The sequence below is a fragment of the Ahaetulla prasina genome, chromosome 1 (genome assembly GCF_028640845.1).
Source record: "Ahaetulla prasina isolate Xishuangbanna chromosome 1, ASM2864084v1, whole genome shotgun sequence".
NCBI lineage: Eukaryota > Metazoa > Chordata > Lepidosauria > Squamata > Colubridae > Ahaetulla > Ahaetulla prasina.
This window is the reverse complement of record NC_080539.1, coordinates 310,665,544-310,680,354: the sequence shown is the minus strand read 5'-3', so window position 1 is coordinate 310,680,354 and position 14,811 is coordinate 310,665,544. Positions and strand designations below refer to the sequence as shown.

At 36.5% G+C, this 14,811-nt stretch overlaps 1 protein-coding gene across 6 annotated transcripts in view; it reads right to left on the bottom strand.

Moving 5' to 3' along the window:
* The window catches only part of DPH6 (diphthamine biosynthesis 6), a 278,777-nt gene that overhangs the window by 221,415 nt on the left and 42,551 nt on the right, over window positions 1–14,811 (bottom strand). For 5 of the 6 annotated variants that reach the window (XR_009152602.1, XR_009152601.1, XM_058162169.1 and 2 more), the window contains exons 4-5: window positions 13,172–13,245; window positions 8,061–8,179 (exon numbers count right to left, since the gene is read on the bottom strand). Coding sequence is in view for 4 of the 6 variants with exons in the window: in XM_058162169.1 (XP_058018152.1) it covers window positions 8,061–8,179; window positions 13,172–13,245 (193 nt within the window). In the remaining 2 variants the exon portion in view is untranslated. Of the gene's footprint in view, window positions 1–8,060; window positions 8,180–11,358; window positions 11,433–13,171; window positions 13,246–14,811 lie in introns of all 6 variants that reach the window. The other variant, XM_058162168.1, reaches the window with a different exon arrangement.

Genomic DNA, 14,811 nt, shown 5'->3' with positions numbered 1-14,811 from the left:
GCAACACATGAAACAAACAGTGCATAACATCTCAGATAGGATCCTCACCAAAGCTGAAACCGATGTCCTTTCCAAAGGATTCAACTTTGCAGTCACTCCCAAATACATCCCCACTGAGACCATTATATGCGGAGTTGAAACCAGCCTGACCAAAATCAACCCCGATGACGCTAACAAAATCAGACTCGAAATCACCAACATCCTCTGCAGCAGCAAGCCACCCAAAAGCAACTTACCCAAAGAGGAACAGACAGCACTACTTAACCTGAAAAAAGATACCAGCATAATAATCCTACCAGCAGACAAGGGCAACGCCACGGTGGTTATGAACACATCTGACTACCAAACCAAATTAACCAACCTACTCCAAGACCCTGCATACAAGCCCCTAAAACAGACCCCACCACCTACCTAGAAAACCACTAGATCCAAAATAAAAGCCTCCCCATCAGCGAAGAAATCCAACAAAGAATCATTCCCAGAGAGAAATCATCCAGATGCCCTAAGCTCACGGCCTCCCAAGATACACAAAGAAGGAACCCCCACTCAGACCCATAGTCAGCTCCATAGGCTCACCTCTACAAAACCTAGCCAAATTTCTCGCCAAACAACTACAGCCCTATGCAGAATCCATCGCCTCACACGTAAAAACTCATTCCAGTTCATAGAGATCATAAAGAAACAAAACTTACAGCCCAGCGACCTACTCGTGAGCTTTGATGTCATATCCTCTTCACCCAAGTGCCAATCAAAGAAGCCTTGACAGCTATCCAAAACAAATATAACCCCCAAGCACATACTAGATCTGACCAACCACTGCCTATCCAACACATACTTCATCTATAACGGACAAAAATACAAACAAATAGAAGGCGCACCCATGGGATCACCCTCTCACCTGTCATTGCCAACCTCTACATGGAACACTTTGAAACCCAAGCACTAGAAAAATCTGATCACAAACCCAAACTCTGGCTCAGATACGTAGACGACACCTTCATAATCTGGCCACACGGGAAAGAAAACTTGAAAACTTCCTCACACACCTCAATAGCCTACACCCCAAAATACAGTTCACCATGGAAACAGAAGTTAACAACCAACTTCCTTCCTAGATGTCTTAGTCTACAAGAAACCCAATGGCTCCCTAGGACACACCATCTACCAGAAGAAAACACACACAAACCGCTATCTGCATGCACTCTCACACCACCACCCAGCACAGATCAACTCCGTAGCCAAGACACTCATCTCTAGAACAAAATGCTTAGCTGACGAACAACACCTAAAACCGAACTACACACTCTCACAAACGTACTAACATCCAATGGATTCCAGAGAAATAAGATTACCAAACTAATCCAAAAGAACCCCCACTAAAACCCAAGACAGAGAGCAAGAAAATGGCACAGCCCTCCTCCCATATATAAAAGGCACCACAGACAGAATCAGCAAGATCCTCCACAAACATAACATCAAGACAGCATTCTGCACAAACCAAAAATATCCACCATCCTAAGAAACCCCAAAGACAAAATTGAGTTAGAAAATCAAGGAGTATATGAAATCCCATGCACCGCCTGCCCCACCACATACATTGGACAAACCAACAGAAGAATAAGTGCACGATTGAAGAACACAAGAACTCATTCAAAAAGAGGAACCAACTTCTTCCTGGTCCAACACTTTAAAGTCACAGGACACGATATTGACTTTAAAAAGACCAGAACTATCGCCAAAACTGAACACTTTAACAACAGAATAATCAGAGAAGCCATCGAGATAGAAAACGCCCACACAGCATGAACAAACGAGATGATACCTCCGCCTACCAGCCATTTGGAAACCTGCCCTTATTGACAAACGTGTCCCTAACACGAGGAATGACACCAGACCCACACTCACGAGGTCCACACAGGATGTCACCACCACACATCCACCCAGAAAGCACACCCAAACCCACACTGATCAGGAAGCACGACCAAGGACCAGAAGCCAGACCGCAGCTGCAACATTAGCCATTTCAAACCCTCCAATCCATACATGCAGCAGACTGACACCCACTACGAAGATGTAGCACGACCACGAACACGAAGCCAAACAGCAGCAGTGCAGCTCACCAGCTCAAATCCCCTGCAGCACAGATTAGACTGAGCACAACCAAGCCCCCACCAACACAGGACACACCCCAGCCAATCAGAGCACAGAAAACCCCATCCAATCAGAGCACAGCCAAGCTCCCACCCAATCAGTTCAAACCCCACTAGCAGTTAAAAGGAAGAAACAGCTGCAATCACACATTGCTCCCAGAAGCACGGTTGAAGCCTGAAGATGACGAATGAGACTTCGTCGAAACGTCGCCAAGACACTTCCAATTTTACACGGGAGAAAACCCGAACAACCAAAGACCTATATACAAACACCCGTGAAAACCTCAGAAAACATATATATATATATATATATATATATATATCGGCACGAAGCCAAGATACTCTCAACCTTACACAGGAAAAGACCTGAATATGGCAAGACCTACATATCTATACCCGTGAAAACCTACGAAAACAAATATATATATATATACATACATACATATACATATACATATACATATACATACATACATATATTTCAGTCCTTTCCATGGACTCAAAAGATAAGTGAGACTACCAACCATATTCTTGAGTATCAATGTTGGTATGACTATAATTTTCTTGGCAGTACCACTGATCCCTACATGGATGAACAGTGATTTGAGCACAAAGAAATAATTTTCAGTGGAGTTTCTGTATCTTGGAAGTTGTTTTTTCACATCCTAATCCATACTTCAAGGAGGCAGCACACTTCATGAGACAATGGCTCCAGTCAGCATGTTTGTTTTTGTGCCTCATAATAATGAGTCACTAATTACCACAATTCTTCTTCTTCTTCTTCTTTTTTTTTTTTTTGGCTGTATTCCTTCTGTTCTTCAGAACAGTAACTATGTTACTGCCTTCTGATCAATAGTATCACTTTTCCTTCCCATGAAGGTTCAGAGTCTCTTTTTCCCCATGAGGAAACGCTTATTCTAAGCTCCAGCATTGTAGAATATCTTTCATGATTCTTGTTCCTCTTGTCACTGCCACCCACTGGTCTAGCTGTTTGACTAATTTTCCTCCTTAGATTGCTTTTTTCTGATTCACTTCCTCTGTCAGCCCTTTAGTTGAACTAATTCATTTCCTTCCTCTTTATGAATTAAGGTGTCTGTAGTCTCTCCTCCAATACTTGCACTTTTTCTTTGAGCATCACTTCAAAGCACTGACTTGTTATTAATATGTGTCAGTTAGTTTTCAGGTACAAACACACAAGCATCATCAAGTAATGATAACAGTCACACTCTTTTATCTCCAGTTCTGTTTCTCAAGGCACCACAAATAAAAGACTTTTTAAAAATCCTTGTTCTTTTGAGGATCACAGGTTAGCTGAGATCTTACTGTCTGCTTAAATGGAAGATGCTTTGGGACTCCCTTTTGTGCAGGAATTCCCTACTACAGCATACCTAACAGATGGTCACATCTCTAGCAAAAGAGAATCTATTCTCCTGAGGCAGACTGTTCTATTGTTGAAAAGCTTTTATTGTAAAGATTTTTTATAGATATACAGATTACACCTATTTCCGTATAATTGGAACATATTGGTTCATATACTATCTTCTGAAACAATTCTGAAAATTTCTGTCTTTTATATTGTATGGCAAGCCTTTAGATATATGAAGACAACTATCTTGATGCACATGGTTCTGTCAATATCCTTCTTTGAATGTGATGCCCAGAAGTGGATGCAATATTCTAAGCAAGTCCAATCAATGCAGAATAAAGAGGAACAAAAAATTCATTCATAGTTGATACAGTGTACGATTTTAAATTCAGAATAGATCTGGAAGGGACCTTGGAGGTTTTACAGATTAACAGAGTTGGAAGGAACCTTGTAAATCAACTAGTCCAACCCCCCACCCAAGCAGACCCTAAACCATTTCTGACAGAAGGCAGTCCAATCTCTTCTTGAAAGCTTCCAGTGATGAAGCACCCACAACTTCTGAAGGCAACTTCTGTTCCATTGGTTGATTGCTCTCACTGTCAGAAAATGCCTCATTTCCAGTCTAGGGCTACAAATTTTCACATGTGTTGCTGTCAGTATAGTTCTCCCCATCTTATACTAATGGCTTCATTTTTTTTTCCTACATAACTTTTTAATCATTGGGAAAAAAACAGAATACTATGCAAATGTAGGATTATGCAATTGTCTCTGCTGATACATCCTTTGCTTCTCTCTGCCCAATGTTTCAGCTTGTAAAGGCCCTGCTAGATCTTGATACGCTCCAATAAAATGTTTGCTATGCCTTATTTTACTGTGGTCTGTAAATCTGATAATCATATTTTCTAACACATCATCCAAATCATTTACAAATATGTTGAATAGCACAGGGCCTTGAACAGAGACCACTGAGATGCCATTCAACATATCTTTACAGAAAGTCATATTTTCTGAATTTTAACCAATTTTCCCCTGCTGCCTCTTCCAATAGATTGGTGTTTGTTTGTTTTTTACTATATTGTTAACAGCCTACCAGTTCATTTTAATTTGGGGAGCTACTGATAAACCATATTGGTTAAACCTTCTAGTGTGAACAAAAAAAGGGGGGGTTTTCGTCTCTCCCACCCTCTCTTAGCTTCATTGGGATATAAGGCCTCCAAATAATGGCTTAACTTACAGAGGAGTTATAAAAGTTACTGTATATGCAAAACTGGTTGATAGGCCAAGCACAATCATTGTTTCATTACTTATTTCTTTTAATAAATGGTAACAGATACAAAACCTATTCATTGTAGATAACTCTCCTTATAGAAACAGCAGTTCCCTGAATCCTTTAATGAAGTGAACTTCTGTACTGTTATGAGGAAAAAGAGGTTGCAGCAGGATTTCTGATTAAGGAAAAGTAAGGGGGGAAAAACCCACTGCCCTCGTCAGAAAGTCATCATCCAGAGATATTAATTTATAAGTGCCAACTGAAAAGAGTGTTCTGAAATTAATGTGTATTTACTTGTATAATTATATGTTGCCTACAATCTTACACCTTTCTACCAATGCCATTAAACTAATGGAAAACATAGCTATAAGGAGCACACCAGGGTTGATAAATGTCAGGCTCAAGTTACATATTCACTGATTTCTTTCACATCAGCGCAACACGCCATCTAATGTGCATTACTACTCAGCCTTTTAAATGGGTTATTCCAAACACATTTACTGCAATTTAGTTTAAAAGCAGCTTTGATTATTCATCTAAAAGTAAAATGGTAACCCATACCTTAACTTCTCTGCCATTCGATATGTTAAACAGCCATCATTCCTTAAACCTCCTTTAATAAAGCACACTGTTATTAAAGCACTATGGTATGCCCTCCGGAGCAGAGAAGCTCCATTAAATATGCTTATGTCTAATTTTTGCTGCCCTAGGCAGGTGAGAAATTTAGTCTGATAAGATCTTTCTTTCTACCTGTAGCCAAAAAAGAAAAAAAAGAGGCAGCCGTTTTCCATCTAATTGCTATCTACAACTATTTATGGTATTTGTGCTCTGAAGAAAAAAATGCCACAGAAGGTTCTTTGTGTATCAGTAAGCACATTCTAACTTGTCCCAACCTAGTGAAATACAAAGACAAGTTTGTCTTACTTAAGGGATGACACAGGTCACTGGCAAAATAGCCCCTGCAGTTATTTCTTCTGTCACTCAGAATCTGCCTATTTCTCTTCCCTCCCTTAAAAAAAAAAGAAGAAGAAGAAAGGAAGGATTTTGGATTGCATATATAGTGATAACTTGCATGCTGTAGAATTTGGGCTTAAGCATAAGAACATTCTGGAGACATTAATAGCCAAGCCTACACTAACAACCCAACTGATCCTCATTGACCACAATTTGAAAGAGAAAAAAATTACTAATTTAAAAATATTTTTAAAGACATTCTTCCCCAGGTGGACCAGTGTTCACAATTAATAAAGTATTAAATACAACAGAAACAACAAAATAATGAAGCAAGATTTAGAAAGCAGTAAGAATGCAACAGTATAATTTAACTTTTTTAAATTTCCCAGGCAAAGAAATGTGTTTTGTCTTGACACCAAAGGACCAACAATTAGGAACTAGCTGCACTTTCCTAGAATATTTCAAAAACAATGGAGGGCTGTGGCCTATTTGGAATTGGGCCACATGAGTGGCTGGCCGGAGTATGTGCATGCGTGTGCAATTCAACTTGCATGAGCAGCAGGAACATTCACATGTGCACGCTGGCCCACCACTTAAGCAAGGATTACATGTGCGTGCATCAGCCTGGCACTCACGTGGTCCAGTTCCCCTCTCTCACCTCCAGCCTGGCTACCAAGCCGTAAAGGTTAGGAACTGCTGAACTAACCAGCCATAACCTGCTTATACTTTGCTTAGTTGTATAATGTATAATGTTGTATAATATACTTAGTTGTATAATGACTCTATTCCAAGATATCTTAAAATAAAATGTTTTCTGTTTCTGAATCCCAAGTTCTTGCCTTCTTCACAGATAGTAGATTTATTCTTAAATGAAAAGCTAGAATTTGCTGCAGAAACTGACACTTTTTAACAAGATACCAAGTCCTGCCAAATGAATTAACTTGTAATTTGTGATTAAAGATAGATTTTTTAAAAAATCTACTTAGTTTAAATGTTAGGAAAGCACTAAATAAAGTTGGGATGGTCTTATTTTACTCTTCTTATCAGAAGTGATATAAAAATAAAATGATTCTGAAGAATTATTTCTCCTACCATTGATACTCCCAATAAATGAATTCCTATTTTAAACAAGGTAAATTCTTATAAAAACAGTTCACCTCATAGTTGACTATATGATTTAATTCACACCAAAATTATACTGTGCACTTTATCAGAAATGTATTTTTAGTCACTCATGTAGAACATATTCTTTCCTATTAGATTGGCTATTCTTTGGTCTAATGGGCCACAAACTCCTACTGACCCCAAAAGTAAAAAACCTCTTTTTATCAAATTTTACACCCAAGATCTCATCTAATAACTTTGTGTGAAATACTATAGAAAGGACTGTAATTCTGAAATGATGTATTGGCTATTAATCTATTTCTCATCAGTTTGTGTAGTTAAGAGAACCACATACCATTCAGTAAGCCTGAAGTTATTAATACTCTGCTTAGACTGATCTTAGTGGCCAAAGTATTTTCTACAATAGGTCACTTCAATGTGAAAATCACAATTTTGTCAATGAAAGTCAATGTGGCGATTTTGGACTCCCCTGAAGTTTTCTCCAATGTACAATTATTCTTTAAACTGCAAAAGCCCAACTGCCCTTGAACAATTTCCCAAGTGGTAAATTAACTTTGCTGAATGCTACAATGGAGCCATGTACATAAAGAAAGTAACAGAGTAACATATACAACTAAATCTGGACAGAACATAACGGAAAGGACAAACCAGGATAGTAATAAATACCTTTTCTTTAAAATTTAGGAACAGAATATCTGTTCCTAATAGAACATGAAAATACCTCTTTGATCATGCAAAATCATTTATTGATAGATGTTAGTAGTTTTTACTTAATTCTTTTTATTAGAAGTGCCTATGATTTATGGTAATAGTGGTCCAATTTCTAGCATTTGTTTAATTCTTATGGGCATAATGGAAATGATTATTCTATAACTGAACTTTTCTTGAAAAACATACTCTCTGTGCAAATGTACAGAAGAAAGTCAAAATGATTTTTCTTTACTTTTTTCACTAGCTGGTATTAAAAATATTTGAGTAGATCCATTAATTGTTTAGACATAACATTGTGCAACTGAAATTCCATTCCTCATATAGATATATTTCATACTTCACTTACTCCTGATTCAGTCTTCTGCCCTTGAGTACATTTTAATTACAAAACAGATTAATACATTCCTGTGGCTATGTTATGGTATTGATTGCTTATTGACAAAGTAGATTCACCACAGTTAGTAGAGATAGTTTGAATTCTTACCGATAGCTGCTACTTTTATTATTATAGCTTGAACTTTCAAGGATATAATTTCTCTCAGCAATGTGTCTTGATTCTGGCGCCACAGGTATGCTAAAGGCTGCAGAGCAAGCCTTTTACAACTGTTCACAGAAAGAAAAGATGGATGTGTCATTATAAGTAAACACAGATCATTTAACTCTTTAAGCAACGTTGCTTAATTTAGGCAATTACAATAGGTGTACATTAGTAAGAATAAAGAAAACGAGAGCTAAATGCGACATTGAATCCAGACATTTCCCCTTGCAATGAAATTTTTCTGCTCCATATCTCCTATCCAATCTGTTGCTCAAGCCCCGATCTGTTCTGGAGTATCTCTCAACTTGCATAGCAGATGTAGAGGGCAACCATATAGATATTAAGCATTTCTTTTTGCATCTAGAAATGGAATGACATTATGGGATCCCATTTAAATAGTAACTATCCCGTGACAACATGCTTCATCAATACTTTCAGGTCATTATAGGTCTCCGGTTAAAACAATTTTCACTGGCTTTTTTTTCCATTTCTACCCACCCCCTTCAATCGGGGGCATCAGAAGAAGATTAATAGGGAGACAATGCCTTCCCTACCTGCTGAAAGGGGGGAAAAAAACAACAAACCCAAGCTAATACCCAGCAATTGGTATTCAATTTGGAGAGGCCAAGAGTATTTGAGTTATTTTAGCGGTGGTATCTTGGCACAAAAAGGGCCTGCTTAAAATGCTAGCTTTTAAAAATTGAAAACAGCAAAAAAAAAAAAAAAAGGAGAAAAGAGAAGAGGAAGAGAAGGGGGTGATGAGGGAGTGGGTGGGGCAACAGCCGCAGCAACATGAGTGGATTGTGAGAGTGGCAATGCTAATTGAAGGAGTAATCGGAAGCAAAGGAACACTTAGGCAAAATAAATGCAGAGTTTCAGAGGAAAATAACAATGAAAGGAGTCAGGCAAAGGTCTGAACAGATGCACTTTAGAATGAAATGACACATTCAACCAGATACTTCTGCATCTAGAAATCTGGATGTAATTCTTTCCTGCTTTAAAAGATAGACTTTATCCTTTCTCTTCCCTGTAGCCCCGTATTTCACTAGATTGACAAAGAAAAAAAGCCCCCGGCAGTTCCTTCCTTGCTATCTAACCTCAGCGGAGTGAGCAGAAATGTATTTATTTGGGAATTTAGCCAAATGCCCTCTGGGGTTTCTTTTCTAGAGGTAAAGATTCTAGGCAAATGTTATGTGCTTTCTGACTGACACGAACCTCTGGAGATTTACTTAGCTAGGAGTGCTCATTACACATTTGATTAATTCAAGCAATGCTGCCTTGGTAATATGTAATATAAGGTAACTACCTGGAATTTGGAGTGTCAATGGCTAGCCATTGATTTTTTTTTTTAATCAACTTTATTTGCTACATTGTGTGTTGTCCTTAAAGTTACAGGCATATGTAACAATTCTAAGGCAAGCAGAAAAATTAGTTTGCACTATACCAAAAAATTGGTTAGCTCCATGCTCAGCCACTAAGTTTTCGTAATAAAGTATAGCATCCGAGGGCCACTTGAATAACCATACATTATTCCAACTTATTCTATCACCTTCATTTTCCATAAACTTGTAAATTGCCATAGATTAGGCTTCTTTCACATATCCAGGATATCCACACAATGCATCAGATAAAAGAGTGATATTATTATATATTTTATATGGCTAAACTAGAATACCAAAGAAATATCAGAATGTCACACAATTAGTTCCAACTGTCTAAAATAAAATGAACAAGACAAAAAAACATCGCAGCATTTCAGTACCATGTCAAAAGTTGTTAATTAGATCTTAAAATAATAGTGTAAGAAGATAAGTTTCATATGTTATTTTCGAGTAATAAAAAGATTTCAAATAATAAAAATAAATATTTTCCGAACAGTTCATATGCATTCATAGTATCACAAAAGAAAGTAGCATTTGGGACCGGGACCACTATGGCAACATTATTTACACAAGTTTAACTTAAAACATTGAAGTTGTCCCTCTGGTGCACTCCTAAGCATTTGTTCTTTCATTTCTATTGGTGGAAAGTTACTGTAAAAAAGTAACTTGTTTGGGAAGTGGAAACCTGTTGTGAACACCCATTAGTGTGTTTTAAGCAATGTCCAATGTTTGACGCTTTGATTATCCAAGGTGCATCTTCAATTGAAACTCAATGCTGAATGCAGGTTGCTTATGGTGATGACAATGGTGACATGAGTATTGCTCATTGCTGGGCCAAAAATGTAACAATGAACAAAGAAGAACTGATCAAAAAGGATAATGTGTGATAGCAACAAGAACACATGAGAAAGGTTGATGAACTGATTTAAGGACAATTGACAGATCACTCAAATAGAAATTTCTATGAACAGTTCTTCAGATGTTTTGTGCAGGATGGCTTCCACCCGAGCTGACAGCACAAACAAAAGCTTTAAGAGTTGAAATTTGCAAGAATTCTTGTCATAATACAAGAATGAATTTTTTACTGCCTCATGATAGCTGCTGAAATATGGGCTCATCGTTGTGACACAGAAGTGTAGTGTCAGTCCATGGAATGGAATATAATCGCAAAACTAAATAAATTCAAAACTCAGGTTTTGTCAAGAAAATTCATTAACACAGATCATGTTATTCACATGGATCTTCTTAAACCATGTACCACTGAACTTTATATTACAATATTCAAAACTGATCTAGTAGAGTTTGGAGCCACAAGAAGGAAATTTTCCTGCAATACAACAATTTTAGGTTTCACAATTTACAAGCCATCCAAATGGCAGTTGCAAAGTAGCAAATGGAGATGAAGTAAATACAGGTGACAATAGATTACAAAAGAATTATATTCATACTTATTTTATCAAAATACCCTTATTTAAAGTTATGGAGGTATTAGTGTTTTCTTTCAACTTTTACATGTTTAGATAAATTACTGCAAGGTTTAACAGGAAAGGATGGGCTTTGGTTCATGAAATCTATATTGTTAGAAAACAAAAACTCTTAAAAATAGAAAACATATAGCTTATCTTCCCTTTCTTGATAGGATTCCCATTTTTAAGACTTCAGTCTTTTTGATTTGATAATTATATGTTTAGCACCATGTAGACATTTAATGAAATATTTAATGAAACGTTATTACTATGCCATCTTATTTGACATAAAAGCAATAACGTTTCTGATCTAGCCCACACCACAGAAATCAATAGCTCTGTGGCCATGTATGACATGTTGCCCTTACACTGTAAGCAATGTCTTATTTTACTTACACATTTTCCACACGGACTCGTTGATAATCTGAAAGAATGGCCCCTACTGAAACAGCTTCTACCCCTTCTTTATCCTGCAAAACATTAATATATAAAAACAAATTTAAAATAAATCTGCAAAGCAGTAAGAAAAATTTCTTCAGTACATAAATCAGTAGCCATTAACAAGAGATCCCTTTAAATTTCACTCAGGTGGATTATAGTGTATTTTTATTTATATATATATTAATTTCCTTGGATCTGGATAATATTTTATATAGTAAATTGCAGCTTTATTAGGTTACACACTATATAGAATAATTTGAGAATTATGGTATGCCTATTGGAAATTCTGTTTTATGTAAGCAACATACTATTGAGATATTTTTAATAGATTATTTCAAATCTAAGATTTTCAAAAATTTCTTGTGTATGATCTATAGTGCAAAATATCTGAATTGGCATTATTTCTCCTACAAATCTTTGCAAAAAGGTTCAGCAAATAACCCTGTATAATTGTAGTTGTGACTTGATTAGGAACTTCATTTTGTTCTTATAAAAATCTCAAGCAAAAGTAGAGGAGGATCTTCATTCAACAATAGCCTGAACATCTCTTTGAATTTACAACAGTGGTGAACAAGTGGTAGTTATGACCTCTCCTTGACCTTAGAGCCATTGCAGCATCCCACAGGCACACGATTGTGATCTGCAATTTTCCCTGCCAACTTCCAACAAGCAAAGTCAATGTGGAACCCAGCAGGAATTCAGAAGTCGAACTGATGTGGGGCCCTGCTTAACAACCTGCATGGACCTCACTTAACAAAAGCAAGTGGGATTGCTGGAAGTGCTGTCAATAAGTGGTACATCATGTCACTCTTTGATTAGTGAGGACTACCTTTAAGGACAATTGACAGATCACTCAAAGAGAAATTTCTATGAACAGTTCTTCAGATGTTTTGTGCAGGATGGCTTCCACCCGAGCTGACAGCACAAACAAAAGCTTTAAGAGTTGAAATTTGCAAGAATTCTTGTCATAATACAAGAATGAATTTTTTACTGCCTCATGATAGCTGCTGAAATATGGGCTCATCGTTGTGACACAGAAGTGTAGTGTCAGTCCATGGAATGGAATATAATCGCAAAACTAAATAAATTCAAAACTCAGGTTTTGTCAAGAAAATTCATTAATACAGATCATGTTATTCACATGGATCTTCTTAAACCATATACCACTGAACTTTATATTACAATATTCAAAACTGATCTAGTAGAGTTTGGAGCCACAAGAAGGAAATTTTCCTGCAATACAACAATTTTAGGTTTCACAATTTACAAGCCATCCAAATGGCAGTTGCAAAGTAGCAAATGGAGATGAAGTAAATACAGGTGACAATAGATTACAAAAGAATTATATTCATACTTATTTTATCAAAATACCCTTATTTAAAGTTATGGAGGTATTAGTGTTTTCTTTCAACTTTTACATGTTTAGATAAATTACTGCAAGGTTTAACAGGAAAGGATGGGCTTTGGTTCATGAAATCTATATTGTTAGAAAACAAAAACTCTTAAAAATAGAAAACATATAGCTTATCTTCCCTTTCTTGATAGGATTCCCATTTTTAAGACTTCAGTCTTTTTGATTTGATAATTATATGTTTAGCACCATGTAGACATTTAATGAAATATTTAATGAAACGTTATTACTATGCCATCTTATTTGACATAAAAGCAATAACGTTTCTGATCTAGCCCACACCACAGAAATCAATAGCTCTGTGGCCATGTATGACATGTTGCCCTTACACTGTAAGCAATGTCTTATTTTACTTACACATTTTCCACACGGACTCGTTGATAATCTGAAAGAATGGCCCCTACTGAAACAGCTTCTACCCCTTCTTTATCCTGCAAAACATTAATATATAAAAACAAATTTAAAATAAATCTGCAAAGCAGTAAGAAAAATTTCTTCAGTACATAAATCAGTAGCCATTAACAAGAGATCCCTTTAAATTTCACTCAGGTGGATTATAGTGTATTTTTATTTATATATATATTAATTTCCTTGGATCTGGATAATATTTTATATAGTAAATTGCAGCTTTATTAGGTTACACACTATATAGAATAATTTGAGAATTATGGTATGCCTATTGGAAATTCTGTTTTATGTAAGCAACATACTATTGAGATATTTTTAATAGATTATTTCAAATCTAAGATTTTCAAAAATTTCTTGTGTATGATCTATAGTGCAAAATATCTGAATTGGCATTATTTCTCCTACAAATCTTTGCAAAAAGGTTCAGCAAATAACCCTGTATAATTGTAGTTGTGACTTGATTAGGAACTTCATTTTGTTCTTATAAAAATCTCAAGCAAAAGTAGAGGAGGATCTTCATTCAACAATAGCCTGAACATCTCTTTGAATTTACAACAGTGGTGAACAAGTGGTAGTTATGACCTCTCCTTGACCTTAGAGCCATTGCAGCATCCCACAGGCACACGATTGTGATCTGCAATTTTCCCTGCCAACTTCCAACAAGCAAAGTCAATGTGGAACCCAGCAGGAATTCAGAAGTCGAACTGATGTGGGGCCCTGCTTAACAACCTGCATGGACCTCACTTAACAAAAGCAAGTGGGATTGCTGGAAGTGCTGTCAATAAGTGGTACATCATGTCACTCTTTGATTAGTGAGGACTACCTATAATGAGAAGTGAGCCTCAAATGGATACACCTTCCACTGCTTATTTCTAAAAGGCGTTACTTGTTTTTTTGAGCTATAGGAACAAATGTATGATGCTATTGTTATGTTTTGGAAAAATCTCTTCCTTCCCATTATTGCTGTGAAATGTAAACTCCTATCACCACAGTGTGCAAAACTGCTATACTAGAGTTACAACTTTAATGCAAAAGAAATGTTAAAAATTGTACGGTTAATCATTCTGTTATTAGAACCAGGACAAATATCACCAAAGCATGAGGTTAATTTCCAGTTCAATCAGAAAGCAACATTGGTACACAAAGATTAGAAAATAATGCCAGCAAGATATGGAAACCATACAAAGATGAATAAAAGTATTCATAGTATTAAACAACCAGTATATGCAGTCATTAACAAAACAGAGCAACAGGGAATTTGGGAAGGACCCAGATGTAATTTTCCCTGTATATAGTCAAGCTATGGAACTTGCCACCACAAAAATAGTGATGATTATCAGCAGGTTTAAAAGTGGATTATACGCATTCAGAGAGATTATGTTACTAATGGCTATTAATCATATTGGTACCTGGGGAACTGCTCTATCTTAACTATAAGCTTCCCATAAATATCTATTATAACACTTTAAGAGCAGAATGCAGGGCTACCTAAGTATATTAACTGATTCAGCAGCATTTTCCCATTATTATATTTCAATTATATAAAACCTCATTAGAGTACGTATTGCTGGAGGTGTGTATACTTTTCA